This window comes from Gouania willdenowi, chromosome 3 (genome assembly GCF_900634775.1).
Source record: "Gouania willdenowi chromosome 3, fGouWil2.1, whole genome shotgun sequence".
Lineage (NCBI taxonomy): Eukaryota > Metazoa > Chordata > Actinopteri > Blenniiformes > Gobiesocidae > Gouania > Gouania willdenowi.
In genome coordinates, this window is record NC_041046.1 from 19,760,543 (window position 1) to 19,776,201 (window position 15,659).

At 38.3% G+C, this 15,659-nt stretch overlaps 1 protein-coding gene across 3 annotated transcripts; it reads right to left on the minus strand.

Moving 5' to 3' along the window:
* Positions 1-3,600: 3,600 nt before the first annotated feature.
* LOC114461310 (proline-serine-threonine phosphatase-interacting protein 1-like) lies at positions 3,601-15,378 on the minus strand. 3 transcript variants are annotated; one of them, XM_028443309.1, is made up of 15 exons: positions 15,096-15,378; positions 14,195-14,295; positions 12,711-12,785; positions 12,237-12,271; positions 12,043-12,149; positions 10,781-10,843; positions 10,491-10,583; positions 8,640-8,685; positions 8,451-8,530; positions 8,057-8,155; positions 7,786-7,882; positions 6,190-6,280; positions 5,862-5,941; positions 4,821-4,933; positions 3,601-4,371 (listed from the first exon to the last, which is right to left on the minus strand). In XM_028443309.1, exons 1-15 carry the CDS (start codon positions 15,126-15,128, stop codon positions 4,240-4,242), a joined length of 1,245 nt encoding a protein of 414 aa, XP_028299110.1. In that variant the 5' UTR covers positions 15,129-15,378; the 3' UTR covers positions 3,601-4,239. The 3 variants fall into 3 exon arrangements, with proteins under 3 accessions (XP_028299110.1, XP_028299109.1, XP_028299111.1); XM_028443308.1 differs by having other exon boundaries at positions 12,043-12,271; XM_028443310.1 differs by lacking the exon at positions 12,237-12,271 and having other exon boundaries at positions 15,096-15,134.
* Positions 15,379-15,659: the final 281 nt, after the last annotated feature.

The window sequence follows — 15,659 nt, forward strand, 5'->3', positions numbered from 1 at the left end:
TAGTGTATCTATAGTGTAAACTTTAATGACTAATTCAGTGATATCCCTTAATCAACTTAGTACATACTGCTTGTTTTATAATATTGTAAATATATTTACATATTCAGAGATAATTGTGTGTGAATGAGCTGAAGTAAAGTGCATTGGAACTACTTTGTCATAAAAACACTATTTAAATCTAGTCCATTTTAACATTTACTATTCAGTCAACATTTTGCCTACAACTTCGGGTGCACGGTGAATTAGTGGTTAGCACGTCTGTCTCACAGCAAGAAGGTCCTGGGTTCAAAGGGTAGACACCTGGGCCCTCTCTGTGTGGAGTTTACATGTTCTCCCCATGCTTACCTGGGTTTTCTCTGAGTACTCTGGCTTCCTCTCATAATCCAAAAACATGACTGATAAGTTGATTCTCTAAAACGCCCAATGAGGGCTGGAGATTGGCACCAGCAGACCCCCTGCAACCCTGAAAAAAAAAGGAGTGAGCCTAGAAAACGGATGGATGGATAATTAATAAATAAATAATGAATAGAAATAAATTGAAACTGAAACAACAAAAACAAATCTGTCACAAATAGAACTAAACATGAACGTCAGCCTGTTCAGCATCTGACACAATTTAGTACAATTTTGAAGCTTCACTAGTTGACTAACTATAGGAGTGTTCTTGTCACCGGTACTTGTTATCCTGTACACCCTTGGTTCCCAAAGTGAGGTACAGGTACCCCCAGGGGTACGCAAATTGTCATAAAGGGTATGTGTCAATGTGTCAACATTGGAAACTAGAATATAAATAGAGCAGCAGTCAGGAGCCTCCATGCATTGCCACAGAGTACACATTGGCCTATATATGAGTTGTATTTCACAGTTTTCAACTGATAAATATGTTGTTTTACTGCTATATGTTCAATCAATAACTGTTTGGTAGATTTCTTCTTCCGAAACCAAGATATTGTTTCTCTATGGAAGAGTATTAGGGCCACAGAAGAAAAAAAATTTGCAGGCTAGAAAAAAAAAAAAAAAAAAAATGTCATGCACATGCACTTCATAAAAAAAAGTCAAAAATCAAAGTTGAGGTTTTTTTTTTGGAGGTAAAAAAAAAAGAAAAAGTCGAAAATCATTGTCAACATTTTTTAGGGCCACTGAAGAAAAAAAAAACTATCTCTGGTAACAAACAAACAAAAAAACAAAAAAAGAAATTCATGCACTTCAAGAAAAAAGTCAAAAATCAATGCTAACTTTTTTTCATTATGCTGACTGCTTGTGCAAAATGCCTGGCAGGCAGTTTGAGGAACTGGTTAAACTATACTTTAGAATAAACACAGATGACTGTTACTTCAAAGTGCAAAAACTGTGACTGCTTACGTGCTTCCTCGTTATGGTCAGTATTCTCGCCTGTCACTCGTGGGAGACTGGGGTTAAATTCCCCGATGGGGAGATTACATCATTATTCGTCCAGTGCTTATTTTTCTAAATTTATAGAACATGTCATTTGTTTGGATCACCTTTCCATGAACTAACAGTGTTTAAGTCTGAGTCAGTATCTCAGTGTTAATTATCTTTTTGCATAAAAATCTGCAAAATGGTGACTTATACCTGCATGCCCACTGTATAAAAATGGGGAATATTTAGGATGTCCAATTGTGTCCGTTTACAAAATCCTTAATGTAAACGATAATGGTAAGAATTTAATTGAACCACGTCCCCAAACAGGCATTTTGTACAAACAGTCAGCATAATGAGAAAAAGAAACATGGGAGGCCGACAAACACATCCTGTTACCACAGAGATAAACTGTGTTGACTGAGAACATCCTCAACATGATTATCACTGACATAAGGCCTGTGTCGATGGTTGAAGATGAAGCTTCATAAAGACATAAAATATGAAGAGACATTCAGGGAAGTGACGACTGCATTTAACACCAACAGCAAACTGTCTCTAACTGCTGATATATGAACATGTGTAGCCAATGAAGACTACCTTGGAGTTATCTGCCACTACATTAACAATGGGATAAATGAAGAGGCTGAAATTCAAAATGGGGTGAATTTTTATCCGATGTATCGAGTGATTGTTTGGCCGATCGTTTGTTGCAGCTCTACTGTTATTATACTTAATTTTGAAGTGATAAAGACCAAATGTTTTAGCAAATTCTCACCAGAACTCCAAATGTTTGTCATCAACAAACGGAACAAAATTCAACAATTTTGATACATTACATACAGTATATCATTAATGTACATGATAAATAATTTAGGTCCCATCACCGACAGCTGGGGGATGCCACGCACAATGTCCAAACATTCAAATTGATGTTCTCTCATTTTCACAAACCACAAATTTATTTTTCGTCCATGGAATTAAAGGTGCAGTCTGCAACTCTTATAAAAGTGACTTTTTTGTCATATTTGTTAAAGTTGTCGCTATGAAAGGACAGCTTTACATGAAACTAGTAGTTTGTGTGAAAAAAACAGGCTCATGCAGCTCCTGCAGCCTTTGGCAGATTGCCAGAATGCACCGCAACAGAGCAAATAGAACCAATCAGAGCCAGGATTGTGTTTGATGGACTATCTGACATCTGTTGCTCACATGCCCCGCCCCTTTCCTGGGATGTAGCGTCGTCTTTTTTGACAGTGTATGGTCTGGAGGAGTAGAAGATGGAATTAGTGATTTTTCTGCTTGAAAGGTAATTACTGCTGCTTGATTTACATTATGTTTGATTTGTAATTGTTACACTAGAACACTGTGGTGCATGTGTTGTTCATGTGCACGCAGCAGCCTCCGTTTGGGCTGCTTTAAGTGACACTGTGTTGTTGCTGCTGCTGCTGCTGCTGCTGATAGATTGGTGTACTGTGTGCACATTGAGAGAGAGAAGCACTGCAGTAATATGCTTTTAACAGAGCATGTTATATTACTGTGATGTTGCTGTTGGGCTAATGTTAGCTTGTTAGCTCCTCTGAGGGAGGAACTTTGGAAAGTTTGGAGGCAGGGCAAGAGAGCAGTGGGAAGGGAGGGGTAGAGAGGGATCTGAGAGTAGCAGACTGCATCTTTAATGATGTCCTCCATGAGTTCAGTTAAAGCTAGTGATGTTGACCAGTTGTTTCTGAAACCATACTGTTTAAGAGTAATTTGTATTTATGGTTTTTTTGTAATCTATAATTTAAAATAATTTCCAGAAATTTTGAGGGAGAAGAGAAACGGGCATGTCATTTGTGAAATGGTGTTTGTCTCCAGTTTCGAACATCTCTATTTTTGTTGTTTTTGGATTAGGGTTTTTTTTTCTCTAAATTTGGTCCAACATTTACAAAAAATCTATTAGCCACTTCTTTTCTATTATAGATATTTTCCATCATTGGTCTATGATTGGTCTAGATCAGTGTTTCTGAAAGGGGGGTACGTGATGGCACTACTGGAGGAAAATAAACAAATGAAAGCATTAAAACAATGGAGTTTTATAATGTTTATTTTAGTTAAAAATTACTATCATACTGAACATTACCAGCAACTCACAGAACGACAACAAAAACACACAAAATAAGGCAAAATATACCATATTATAAAAAGAACAAACAACAAAATACACAAAATGACATCAAAAACACACACACTAAGAAAAATAGTTACCATTACCAGCAACACACAAAATGACAAAAGACACTACATGAGAGAAAAATATGCAGGATCACGACAAAATGCACAAAAATAACAGAGATACATACAAAATGGCATACGAAGCAACTAAACAACACCAAAGCACACACATCGAGAATCATTTAAATAATACCAACAACACACAAAAATGACAACAAAAACACACAAAATAAGAGAAAAATGCACTGAATAATTAAAAGAACAGACAAACAACAACAAAATACACAAAATGACACCAACTTAGAACATGACGTGAAAATACAAAGGGTCATTCTTGGTCCCACATCAAGAGGCAAATGAAAGGAAATTATGAAAACTATAGAAATAAATCTAACCATGAATCACTAAATTCTGTTTCATTCACTTATTAACAAAATTAGATTCTTTAAAATGTGTGTTATCACTCATTCATTCCATCATTATGCTTTATAGTAAAATGTTGTAGTTGGACAACGGAGGTACATGAGTCAAAAAAGTTTGAGAACCACTGTTCTAGAGTAGTTAAGGCCGTTTACACGAGTATAGATTACAGTTTGGATTGTAAAACAATATGTACTATAATGGACTCATTTTGAACTAAGTGCATGTTCAGGCTTTAGTCAGGTAATTTCCAGGTACCACTCCAGTCAACCCATTGCTCTCCACTGTCCACCAGCCATCGTCTCCTCGCTCCAGTACCCGGGCCATATCCCCTTTGCTCACTGTTAGCTCATCAGCCTCCTTTAGAAATGATGGTACACATTATATACTAATTACACACAAATGTCCTGTAGATCAGTGATTCTCAACTGGTGGGTCGGGACCCAAAAGTGGGTCGCGGACCGGTACTAGGTGGGTCGCGGACATCTGGTCAAAAATAAATAAACACTTAATGTCTCTCATGTTGGACTTGTCTTTTATCTTGAAAGAAAGTTTTTTTTGACAGGCATGCTGGGAAATGCATGTTGCACATGAAAATATATAGATTTATGTTTTAAAAAAGATTATGTGTGTGTTTTCAACAGCTACTTTTGAAAAACTATGGGTCGCGAATTAATGACCGTGGCAAAATGTGGGTCCCAGGGTGAAACCAGTTGAGAACCCCTGCTCAATATTACTTTATGCTGACATTGGAAAAGCTTTGTTTCACAAGGTGATTATAGATTTGTTTTAAGCACGTGAGCGTGTACCTGTGCATTGTACTGATAACACACAACATAAAGGTCCTCCTCAGCTGAAGGTGTGGAGAGTGTTTCCTGCTGATGGCATGGAAGGTGGGAGTATCCTGTATCTGAAGTCTCAACTGAAAGCAAAAAAGGATTCTTAAATTAGTTTAGAAGCAATGCTTTTTTTAATTTGTATTTTTACAGCTGTACAACCCAAATTCTAAGGACTTATTTCACTTTCTATTTTCTAGTTCACACAGTCTCCTATCAGAAATGTGAATGTTTGCACTCAGAGGCTTGTATGCATCAAACATGTCCTTAAGATGGATGGGAAAGGGCTTTTCTTTACTTTCCCAGAGTCTCACACTGTATGATTTAGGTATGAATGCATCATTTCACATAGATCTTAACCGAGCAAATACGAAACATCAAGATGTTATTTTAAAATCAAATTAATTGAATTAAACCAATGCAAGATGTGACTGCAATCCTTGTTGGTAAATATAGCATCGGAATACCAATGCTTTGTGGGTACCCCAGCAAACAGTATAGAAATTATGTTGCTTGATAAGTGTAATATTTTCATTTGATACTATCTTAACTTGTATGTGAACGTTTTTAGTCGTCCAGGTTTAGACATTAACGTTATTTATGAAAAACCACCACGAACAGCTCTTGTTATGCTTTAAAGATCTCTCATCCACGAAGCCCCTCCTGATGTGAGTATACCTCTTGGATGAGCGAATAAAACCCATCAAGGAAACAAGTGGGGAAAAAATTTACAAAATAAAATAATTAAAGAAAAAACAAAACACGCATGTGGTCTGCTAGTAGATTACCTCTATAATTTCTGAATGTAAGATATATGCCCCATATTAATTTCTGTAAGCTTAATACACAGATGGGTGGCATTATCTTCCCACTTGATTTGCCTTTGCATCCCTAAAAATAATTAGAAATACAAAAACAATCATTTACCAACAAGCCCACATTTCTTTCTTTCTTATACCCCCCCCCGCAAAAAAATAAATAAATCAAAAAACCTCAATAAATGACAGTACTTACTGTCGCCAGCAGATGTCAGTCTTGAATGTGAGGTTTGAGGACTTTCAACAGTCAATGAGCTTCCCATGAGAGTAGAGGACCTGAGGCCATGCAGTATAATAAATACAAAGGAACAAGCAGACACAGATCATCAGGCGTGACAAAACAAAAGTCACTGACTGTATTAGCAAACCTGAATGTAAATAGCAAAAAGCCATGATAGGTTTGTGCATTACTCAGCGTTTGTTCTCTTATGTGTAATATGAGTCCTAATCACTTGGATATGGAAGGGCTTTCTGTACTCCCACTATTTGCTATACAGTGAAGCTACTTAGTTGCCTTGTCACACCTTCTTGTCCAGTTTTGTCTTTCCAAATGAGCTTGACCGTTGCTTTCTCTGAGTTTTACTGTGCGGTTGTAGCTTTCAAATGATATGGGCTCTGTAAAAAAGGAGAACAATAAGCTTTTCAATATACAAGCATTGGCCACATTAACATGAAAGCTTTAATTCTACTTTAATTTAGAATGCAAGTTAATTCCTCTTTAAGCTGACCTTGTAAACACTACATTTCGAATGCAAATGTAATTCTGAATAAAACTTCAATCCAGTTTAGATGGCTGGTTTATTCAGATTTTAATTCTGAATTAAATCATTGGAAACATGCTCGACTTTTCGCGATGACGTGCTGGTGACGACATAATTGAAGCTGGCCGCCCAGACTCCAGCCGAGACTATTTATTTAATAAGATCCTTGGAAGATATGATCGCTGTAACACGGTTCACCTTTCGCGGCCTCGGTGTTTCGCAGATTTTTTTTTACAGTGCAATTTTGGATGCATTTTTTTTTACACTGTATGAACGCGCATTGTGTCCTGTTTGGCTAATGCTGAGTTCACCCACCAGCGGCACATCCAACTCGGTGAGTTTCACTGCCTGCTGAAGCGAGGAGCTGCGCTCCTTTTCTCCTCTCATAAACATAAACCACCAGTCCTACAGCTCCAGGTGGTCACACACAGCTTCTACTCCATGGTTGAATGGGTGAGCAGACCAGTGTCTGTGTTGATGTGAAGTCATCATCAACACAGCCTCTGAATGCGTTCGGCATCAATGTCTGATCACTTGATCACTAGCAGTGTGACTCTGAAGTGCTGTATGTTTCAAAACAGGTTTATGTTCTAAAATCTATGAAGGTTTGAACTTTAAGAGTGTTTAAACGAGAGAAATGTTAATTCCTATCTGAGAAAAGTGTATAAAGTGTGTGGTGAGGGGTTTTACAGCCTTAAAACATGTATAATAATTGTAAAAAATAAAGCTGACTACTTTGCGGATTTTGCCAATTGCAGATTATTTTTAGAACGTAACCCCCGCAGTAAACGAGGGACTACTGTATAATGAAAAGGATGGATGGAAGCATAAGCATGCAAACATTCACACAGACACACGGACTTATTACGCACACACAGACATTGGCAAACGGAATAGGCTTCATTGGAACATGGAGCACCAGAGTTTCACTCATGACGCGGGGATCATTGAAAAGTTCATTTTTCACTCAATGTCCTGTATAGTGGAGGTAGTTGCATTAATTGCAGGCTTTGATTGACCAAAGTACAGTGTTCTGTCTCCCTTCTCTTTCTCAGCTCACGAAAGTGAAACTGTGTTATTGTCGAGCAGCTGCTTCAAAAATACAATCAAAATAAAAGTGAAAACAGTTCTTTGTGGTCTTTTATCTTGTAGCCGAAAAGAAAAAGTTTGTGTGTTTTTTTTCCCGAAAATCGTAATACGTCACGTTCTCCCCCTAGTGGCTTGATTAATGACACACAAGGTAAAGTTTTTGACTCACTTCTAAGTATTGGAATATCTACTGGAGTAAACATAGCCATATTATGGCGGCTGAGTGGCATTTCAAAGTAAAAGTGGTCTTTATCACAGCTCTTGGTTTACCTGGGGGCCTTGATCCTGTGCTTTTCTTCAGTATAAAACAGTTGATGTCTGTAGTGATGTCACACTGCTCCAGAACTTTCCTCACCTCCTCATAAGACTAACCAAACAAAAAGAGATACCCAATGTTTCCACGTATTACACAGCTGAAGATCTCACACTCCTTTATTTATGACTTTTGTTCAATGGGAAGTTATCCCAAAAACGATATAAAAAAAAGTCTGCAGTTTTTGTTTCTACAGCAGATAAATCCTGGACTGAGTTTTATATTCACCTCATCATCTTTGACACACTGCATTGAGAAATGATTGCAGTGGTCCCAGAGAGCACATCGCAGCATGCTAATGCGATCCCCCTCCATTTGCTGGAACACCTGAAACACACACGCACATAAACAAACATGTGGCTTTTTTGTGCTTTTTCCAAAAATGTGTGCATCATCAATTTTGTGTCTGCAGGAATTACAGAGAGCAAGCTAACTGATGAGTTACATTAAAAAGCATTAGGGCTGCTCTATGATGAAGTGTGTGTCACGTCATTATGAGTTTTTCCTCTATTTTTGGCTTCACTGTTGAGGTGCACTTCCTCAGTGGTCTGCGAATGCTGCACTCTTATACAGGCTGTGGTGTGAGGTTAGAAGCAGTCAACACAAAATTAATGTGCAGTACTTCGCAAGCGCTCCGGTGAGTCTCCTCCCACTCTTGGCGAACAGTTTCTAGATGAACAATGCTTTTGAAATACAGCTTTTCTGTAGGAAATGTAAAAGAGTTGTTGTTTGAAAAATGGCAATTATCACATGTGTCACAAAATGTTAAACATTTAACCTGTGCAATAAAAGATAAAAATAGACATCAAACCTCCTTCGAGAAGAGCCTGTTTGCAGTGACTTATCCTATGACGATACTGTCAAAGACATGAAGAGAGAAACGTGTTTGTTAAAAAGTGTCCTAATCTTAGCAAGAAAACAAACATATAGAAGTATAATGATATATATTATATAAGTAAATAGACAGGGGTCCCTAGTTTAAGGGTACTATACACTTGACAAGAACAGAAAAAAATCTGACTAAGGTGTTTATTTTGAAAAATCTACGTATGTTTTCAAAATTACAAACTCACTCAGTATCGTACATGTGTAGCCAATATGTTTAAAAATGAAGAACATCCGGACTGACAGAGTAACAATAAAAGGTTGTCAATTAATCCTGCCAAAAAGTGGTTAAATGAAATACAAAGCTACTGGAGATGAACGCTTTTAACAGATAAGCCCATAGTGTAAGCCTCATAGAGTGAAATATACATCCAAGGATGCTCTGGGACACATCTTCAGTGATGTTTCTGAGATCACTGGTTTTTTCAGCGCTATCTGCCCTCCCACTGGTGACCCAGCCAGGGTCGATCAAGCCATGGCTTGTGTCCCAGCAGCAATTTTTTACTTACATCCGCTGCTCTTCCTGATCTAAAGCCATCTGGAGGCTCTCTCAGTAGCTTTCAAGGTCTTCTTTATGGCTTTCCTTTTTGCAATCCCCATGATGCTAAGCTCTGTGTAAACTTTGCACAGTGAGTGGCCAGCAAAGCCTCGACACCCCACTTCTATGGATTCACAGTGTGCCTTCCAGCAACTTCCTTGGGATTGCTCTACCAGCTCCCGGTATTTGGGCCGCTTCTGCTCGTTTGCCTCCTTGATCCGATCCTCCCATGGAACTGTCAGTTTTACCACAAGACCTTGCCTTGCAGAGACAGAGGAACGCACAATTTCTGGTCTCAAGGACGTTGTTGTTCTGTGGTACACAGACTCGAGTTGCCTACCCAGGTCTACTCTTAGCTCCCAGTCAGACGCGGAGGTGAGTAGGCTGACTAGTGGTTTGGGTTGTGACTGAGGCTGCTCTCTGGCCCTGAGTAAGATGATCTTCTGCTTGCCTTGCTGGTGCTTGCTAATGTTGTTGGAGATGGCTTCCGCAGCTCCCTTCAGTAGCTTGTCATGCCGCCAGCGGTAGCGACCCTCCTCCAGTGCTTTCAGGCAACTGCTACGGATATGTTAGATTAAACCTCTCCCAGAACACAAGATGGCGAGTCGGCCATACCCCAGAGATGGACGTTAACAGGGCTAAAAAGGACATTGTGCACCCTGCTGCCGCATGGACACCACCCTGCTGCTCCGCTCTTCCTCGACTCCTGATCGCACCTTTTTTAGGACTAGCTAATAAATAGAACAGGAATACATAATAAATCCAATCAAAAGTGTGTTTTGATCTCCACTATAAACACTCACTTATTAACATTTTCGGAAAAGTTTTGCGCAATGTATTGTGGGATGAGGAGTCCAGTAAACAGATACATAGAAGTTTTTTCCTTTATTCTTACAGTGAGTTCTTGTGTTTCTTCACCAGACAAGGAAGACAGTGATTGGCTTTTTTGTTCTAGTTTCTTCCTGGTATTTCCCATGATATCATGTCACTGCAAGACATTCAATTTTGGCCAGATTTGGATCTTTCTGTGTAAACCCAAAAATAAACATCCACTATTGTTTTATCCACAACTTTCAGTCAGTGAAAACACCAGATATGTGTTGGGAAGTGACTTTGGCAGAGCTTTTGAGGGCAAACATAAGAAATCGCAGTAACAACTGTCAACCGGCAATTTTGATCTTTGATATGACCTGTGTTTCCTATTGTTGAATTGCAAAAGTTAACTGGCATGTAATGTACCTTTTCTGCAACTTTGGAAGAAGCAGCTGCTTTCTCAACCCCCTGCTCAACATCATCTGCCTCTTTGCATCTCAACTCGTAGTTCCTCTTTGACTGGAACAGAGAAAAACAACTGTGAATCTGCTAAACTTTCACAAACCTCTGAGAGAATGCATTCATATAAAGCAGTATAGCAGCACACAAAAAAAAAACATTTGATGCAATTCAATTTACGTCATTAGTGCTTTCTGAAATGTTTTGGTATTTCAATAACAACAATGACAGTGAAGCCAATTGAAGCTTGATCCTACCTCCATGCTCCTCTTGAACGAGGAAATCTTCTTCTTTTGAGTTTTTTCCATGATGCTCTCAAACTAGAAACAAGCAGTTTGAATAAAAGGAGTTAGCATAAAATGTTCCCTTGCTTTTCTGTTTATGTCCTGTGGGTTTATTTGTCTTTCTGGCAAAGATGAAAGTCTGAATTAGACATTTTTATATTATTGAAAATTGCCATTAATGGTGGACTGGAAGCAGACTTGTCTTTGGTTCGAATTCTCTGTTTGGGTCATCACTGTGGAAAGATGAGCTAGTTAAGAATGAAAAGTTAAGTTGATATTATATTTTTTCATGTGTGACAGTAATGTCAATAGTACACATCAAAGTAATATCTAGACCGAAGATTTCATAACAGAATCTTGCTCAAGGCACCTCTGTACCCGACAAGCTCTTGTCCCACAGGAGACACAGGCAACGAGTGTCCCCCAGATGAAGTGGAACAAGACATAAATGATCAGCTTCGCATCCCATTAACAAGTCTGACACAATCAGCAGATACAGAATTAGCATGTGCACCCTGTCTGGTCGACAGACAACAGCCTCTGATGTCAGTAAAAGTGTAGCATTATTATTTGATGAGAAATGTTCTGCTTCAACAATATTGGGTGTCTTGCCACATCCATGTGTAAACAAACATGTATAACTCCCACGGAGGTGAGAAGGTGCATAAATCATTCTGTTACAGTTGTATTTTAAAAGTAACTAAACCCTGAGGTTTAAGTTGACGTGCATCTACACTTGAATATTAATATTAAAAAAAATTCCTTGTTCATGGGCGGGGCTCTTGGACCAATTAAGACATACCCATTCCATTCCAAGCAACAGTCTATGCTATTCTAACTACTCAATACTTACTATACCTCTCTATTCAAAGGCTGCACAGTAAACAGGAGCGGGCGTGGCCAACGGTGCTGGTTTGGGTTGGGCAGGCTGGGCTCAGGGGCTGCATGGTAAATTAATGGTCAGGTGAGGCTTTTAAATTACCACACGAAAGATGCATAAATAGATGTTGTAATGGGTTATGGCCTAAAAAAATCTTGGGTCAGGCCATGTCGGGCTAAATATTTAGACCCAATTACAGCTACGTCACAGTACAACATTATGGCTAAATGTTATATCTACCATCCTTTATTTTCTTTGATTTATGGAATACATTTATAAAAGTGAGCAAAAAAAGAAAAGGAAAAAAATGCTGTTTTAAAATTACAATTCAAACACTTTAAAACAATCTCAGTACCTTTCTCCTCTGTTCTCTCTGACGCTCTCTGAAATTCTCAATCTTTTTCACCTCCTCTTTCAGAGTATCAGATAATTGCAGGTGTGAGTGTCCAATGTTCTGGAGTTCTGCATACAGAAATATACAAACAGCATTGTGAACATTTTGGCAGTCAAACAGAATTGTAGTGGGTTTGTCAAATGAGGAAGACTCACGACTCTTTAACATTTCAAATGAGGCTCTGAGAGTGCTGTAAAAAGATAACCAGAGAGGTTTCGATTAAAAGACATTCATTTCCTCTTCCCCTCAGTGAAGGAGTCATTATGAAAATACTAAAGATTAATGTTGAATTTACAGTAAGTGCTTTCTTTGGGGTTTCTTGTGAAGCTGAACACAAGTACACCAGGTAACTAACAAGGCAGGGAACATGAAACTGACAAATAATACAGATTGGACACTGAGAGGGAAGAGTTGAGTCATTTGTACAGTCACACATACACATGCAGACCTGATGTCTTTTTATGTCTCAAAGTAACGCACGTGGCTTTCCTCTAAATATGATGGATTCAGAGACACCTGACTCCTCCTGTTACATATTCTACCCATTTTATTCAATACAGTACCCTTAGAAAAATCAAATCACACTGAACAATGTGAATCTTTAACAGTTTACACTTCATATTTATTACCTGATTTCAGAGAGTCCACCTGCTTTTCGAGCGATAGCCACCAGCTCCTTCCCATACTTCTCCTCTGCTAAAGCCCTGCGTAATGTGATCAGATAAATCAGTATAAACCCAGAGCTGCATATCATTTTATCATAAAATTTACTTTAGTATCAAGAAGCATGTGCACATTTATCATTATTAAGTTAGCTGTGACTTGTTACTATTCACAAGTGAGCTTTTGATGAAATCCAGAACCTACTTTACTCTATTGAGAACATGACTTTGTAAGACCACCCCAGAAGGTGAATGCATGCTCAGCAGGTTGTCAATCTAACATCATTTTTTAAAATGTTATCAGTATGTCTATATTTTCTATCAGCCATTGAGACCTGTGGAGAATGACTCTATCTCCTCCTGCAGTTGGATTGGAAAGACACGCTCTATTGGGACAGATGTAGCAGGGACGGAAAGCCTGGTGTCACCCCCCTCCCCCCCATACACCCCCCCACAATACCAAATAGTACCATTGACAATATATCTTGTGACATTTTAATTTCACAACATCACGTACCATGATATATTGTCCCATCCTTATAATCCAACTAACCTGCCATATGTCTAATGTGTGGTGCTTAGCCCACTGGATAGCATGCAAATGCTAAAGGTCAGGACACATGCCAGCAATCATCTAACTATGATGACACAGCATTACTAAACTCACAAGGCTTATGTTGGGTGTTACTTAGCAACACCATGACTGATTGGAAGCCAGTGTAAAGACTTTGAAACTGGACTAATGTGTTCTGACCTCTTTGGGCTGTATCGGTCAAATATAGATTGTGGTGGAAAATAGCTTATTTATGTTGATACCCTTATATTCCTAGGCTGGTGGTTTGGCTGTCAAAATAACATTTCTAGGTTATTTAGAAGCTGAGATATTGACAAATAACCTTTTTCAAGGCAGCCATTTTGTAAAATCCAAGTCAGCGGGCAAACCCGATAGGTATTAGTGCTACTGGAAACACTGTTCTTCCTGATAGGTTATACAATAACGTTTCCAAAAAATACATAATTTTGATGCTATTCAAAAACCTGGTGACGTTACGTTCCGTGACTCTGTCTTAACATTGCGTGCATGTTGTTCCTCATTGGTTTTGACCTTTCAGTTTTCATAGCTAGCATTTCCTGCTTTATTTGAGGCTGAGAATTGAATAAAACCAAAGTTTCCCAAACATGTAGCTTCTTCTCTCCAGACAAATTTCATTTTTTTTCCACTTCATCAATTTCTGTGGAGACTTAAAAAAAAATGACAGTTTTACATTACCATGTTTCTATGACTGTATTCCTTGTGAAAGTAAAGTTGGAAAATAACAACAACAATATACTGTCATTAAAGCTGGTTCCAGGGCAATTTATTTTTATGAATAAATGTTGATGTCATTGGTCTTTTCAAACCACAATTTATCATTCAATGCGGATTTTAGTTAACAAGTTCCAAATACAACCTCATTTTCAAAAGCTCCTCCACATCTTTACACATTTGCCTTCCATCCCGTAACCTTTGGATCACTGCGTCATACCCAGCATGGCACGTGAAATCAGAGCTCTGTAATGAGAGCACATATAGAAAACATTTACACCGTTGCTTTGACACAGTTGGTTGCACAATAACTATTACAACATTAAGTTTGCCTCAGGCCAACTGTATGTTAAAAATGGAGAAGTAACACATGAAATGAACAAAATTACAACAGGGAGATTCCAAAGTATGTTCAGTGCTTCATCAAACTGATGACTTTAATGTGGCTTCCCATTCCATTAGTACACATCAACACTAATTTATTTTGGTATTTGAACTAAAGGGCTATGGGAATAGATCTTATGTCATATTAACTCCCCTTTGGCATGTGTTTACACTGGAATAAACTGTCAAATCATTTGAAGTTGACAAGATTTAAGATCAGTGTGATTTACATTTTGACTGTGATTCAAATATAGACAGCCTCACGAATAAGCTGATCATATTGTCTACAACAGTTTTGGTCCTTGACAGTTTAATCTAGTAGAAGTTAAGAGGTTATGCAGTGCAGTAAAATATAGTACTTTAGTTAGCAATCAAATCCACAACCCTTTTATGATCCATGAGACGGAAATGATAGAGGAAGCCATCTGGAACACTCACTCTTCGTCCTCTGACAGTGAGGAAGATATTTTTAACATGTTTAACTACATGGACCTGGTCTTCCTGAGCTGCAGCTTTTTTTTAGGCATCCAGACATGCCCAAACTCATACTTATTGTAGACTTAATACAGTAGATGAAAGGTTTGTTTTTAGCCAGAAATGTTTTTATGATTTTCTTGCAAGGATCACTTTAGAAAAACTTGAGGAAACAAAAAAAGACTTACCCAGAAAGCATCTTTGAACATCAGAGGGGTCATCTTATCTGCTCGATTTGTAAACAGCTTCACTTTCCTCTTTGCTGAAAACTCAGAGCATTCAGTTATTTAAAACTCCACATAAGTGCAACTTCTCTGACAGTATTTTGAATGAGGAAGAGCTCGTGTGCTATGATGTCACTGGACACAAACAGCTCAGCCCACATGTTACACAGAACATCTTTAATTATCCTTTGTTTTATTGTTGTTCATCTTTCACAGGTGTTTGAAGGCCACCATTGTGTTTCTCTCTGGTGTGTGACTGATGAATGGTGCTTTAAAAGTCATTTAGAGTTAAAGTAATCAGCAGGGTTGGACCACAACTGGTGGTCTTTGACTCATGAGTGTCCTCTGGTGGTCTGTGAGGTGAAAAAGAAAACTTTCTAAAAGCTGCCAAGGAGGATATTTTTGCCGGTATTTTTTTTTAATTTTATTTATTTGTCTGCGGACAGTCTAACTCAAAAAGTGATGATGAAATTTTCAGAAAATATCCTAAACGGGATAAGGAAGAAGTGATTAGATTTTGCCGATGAT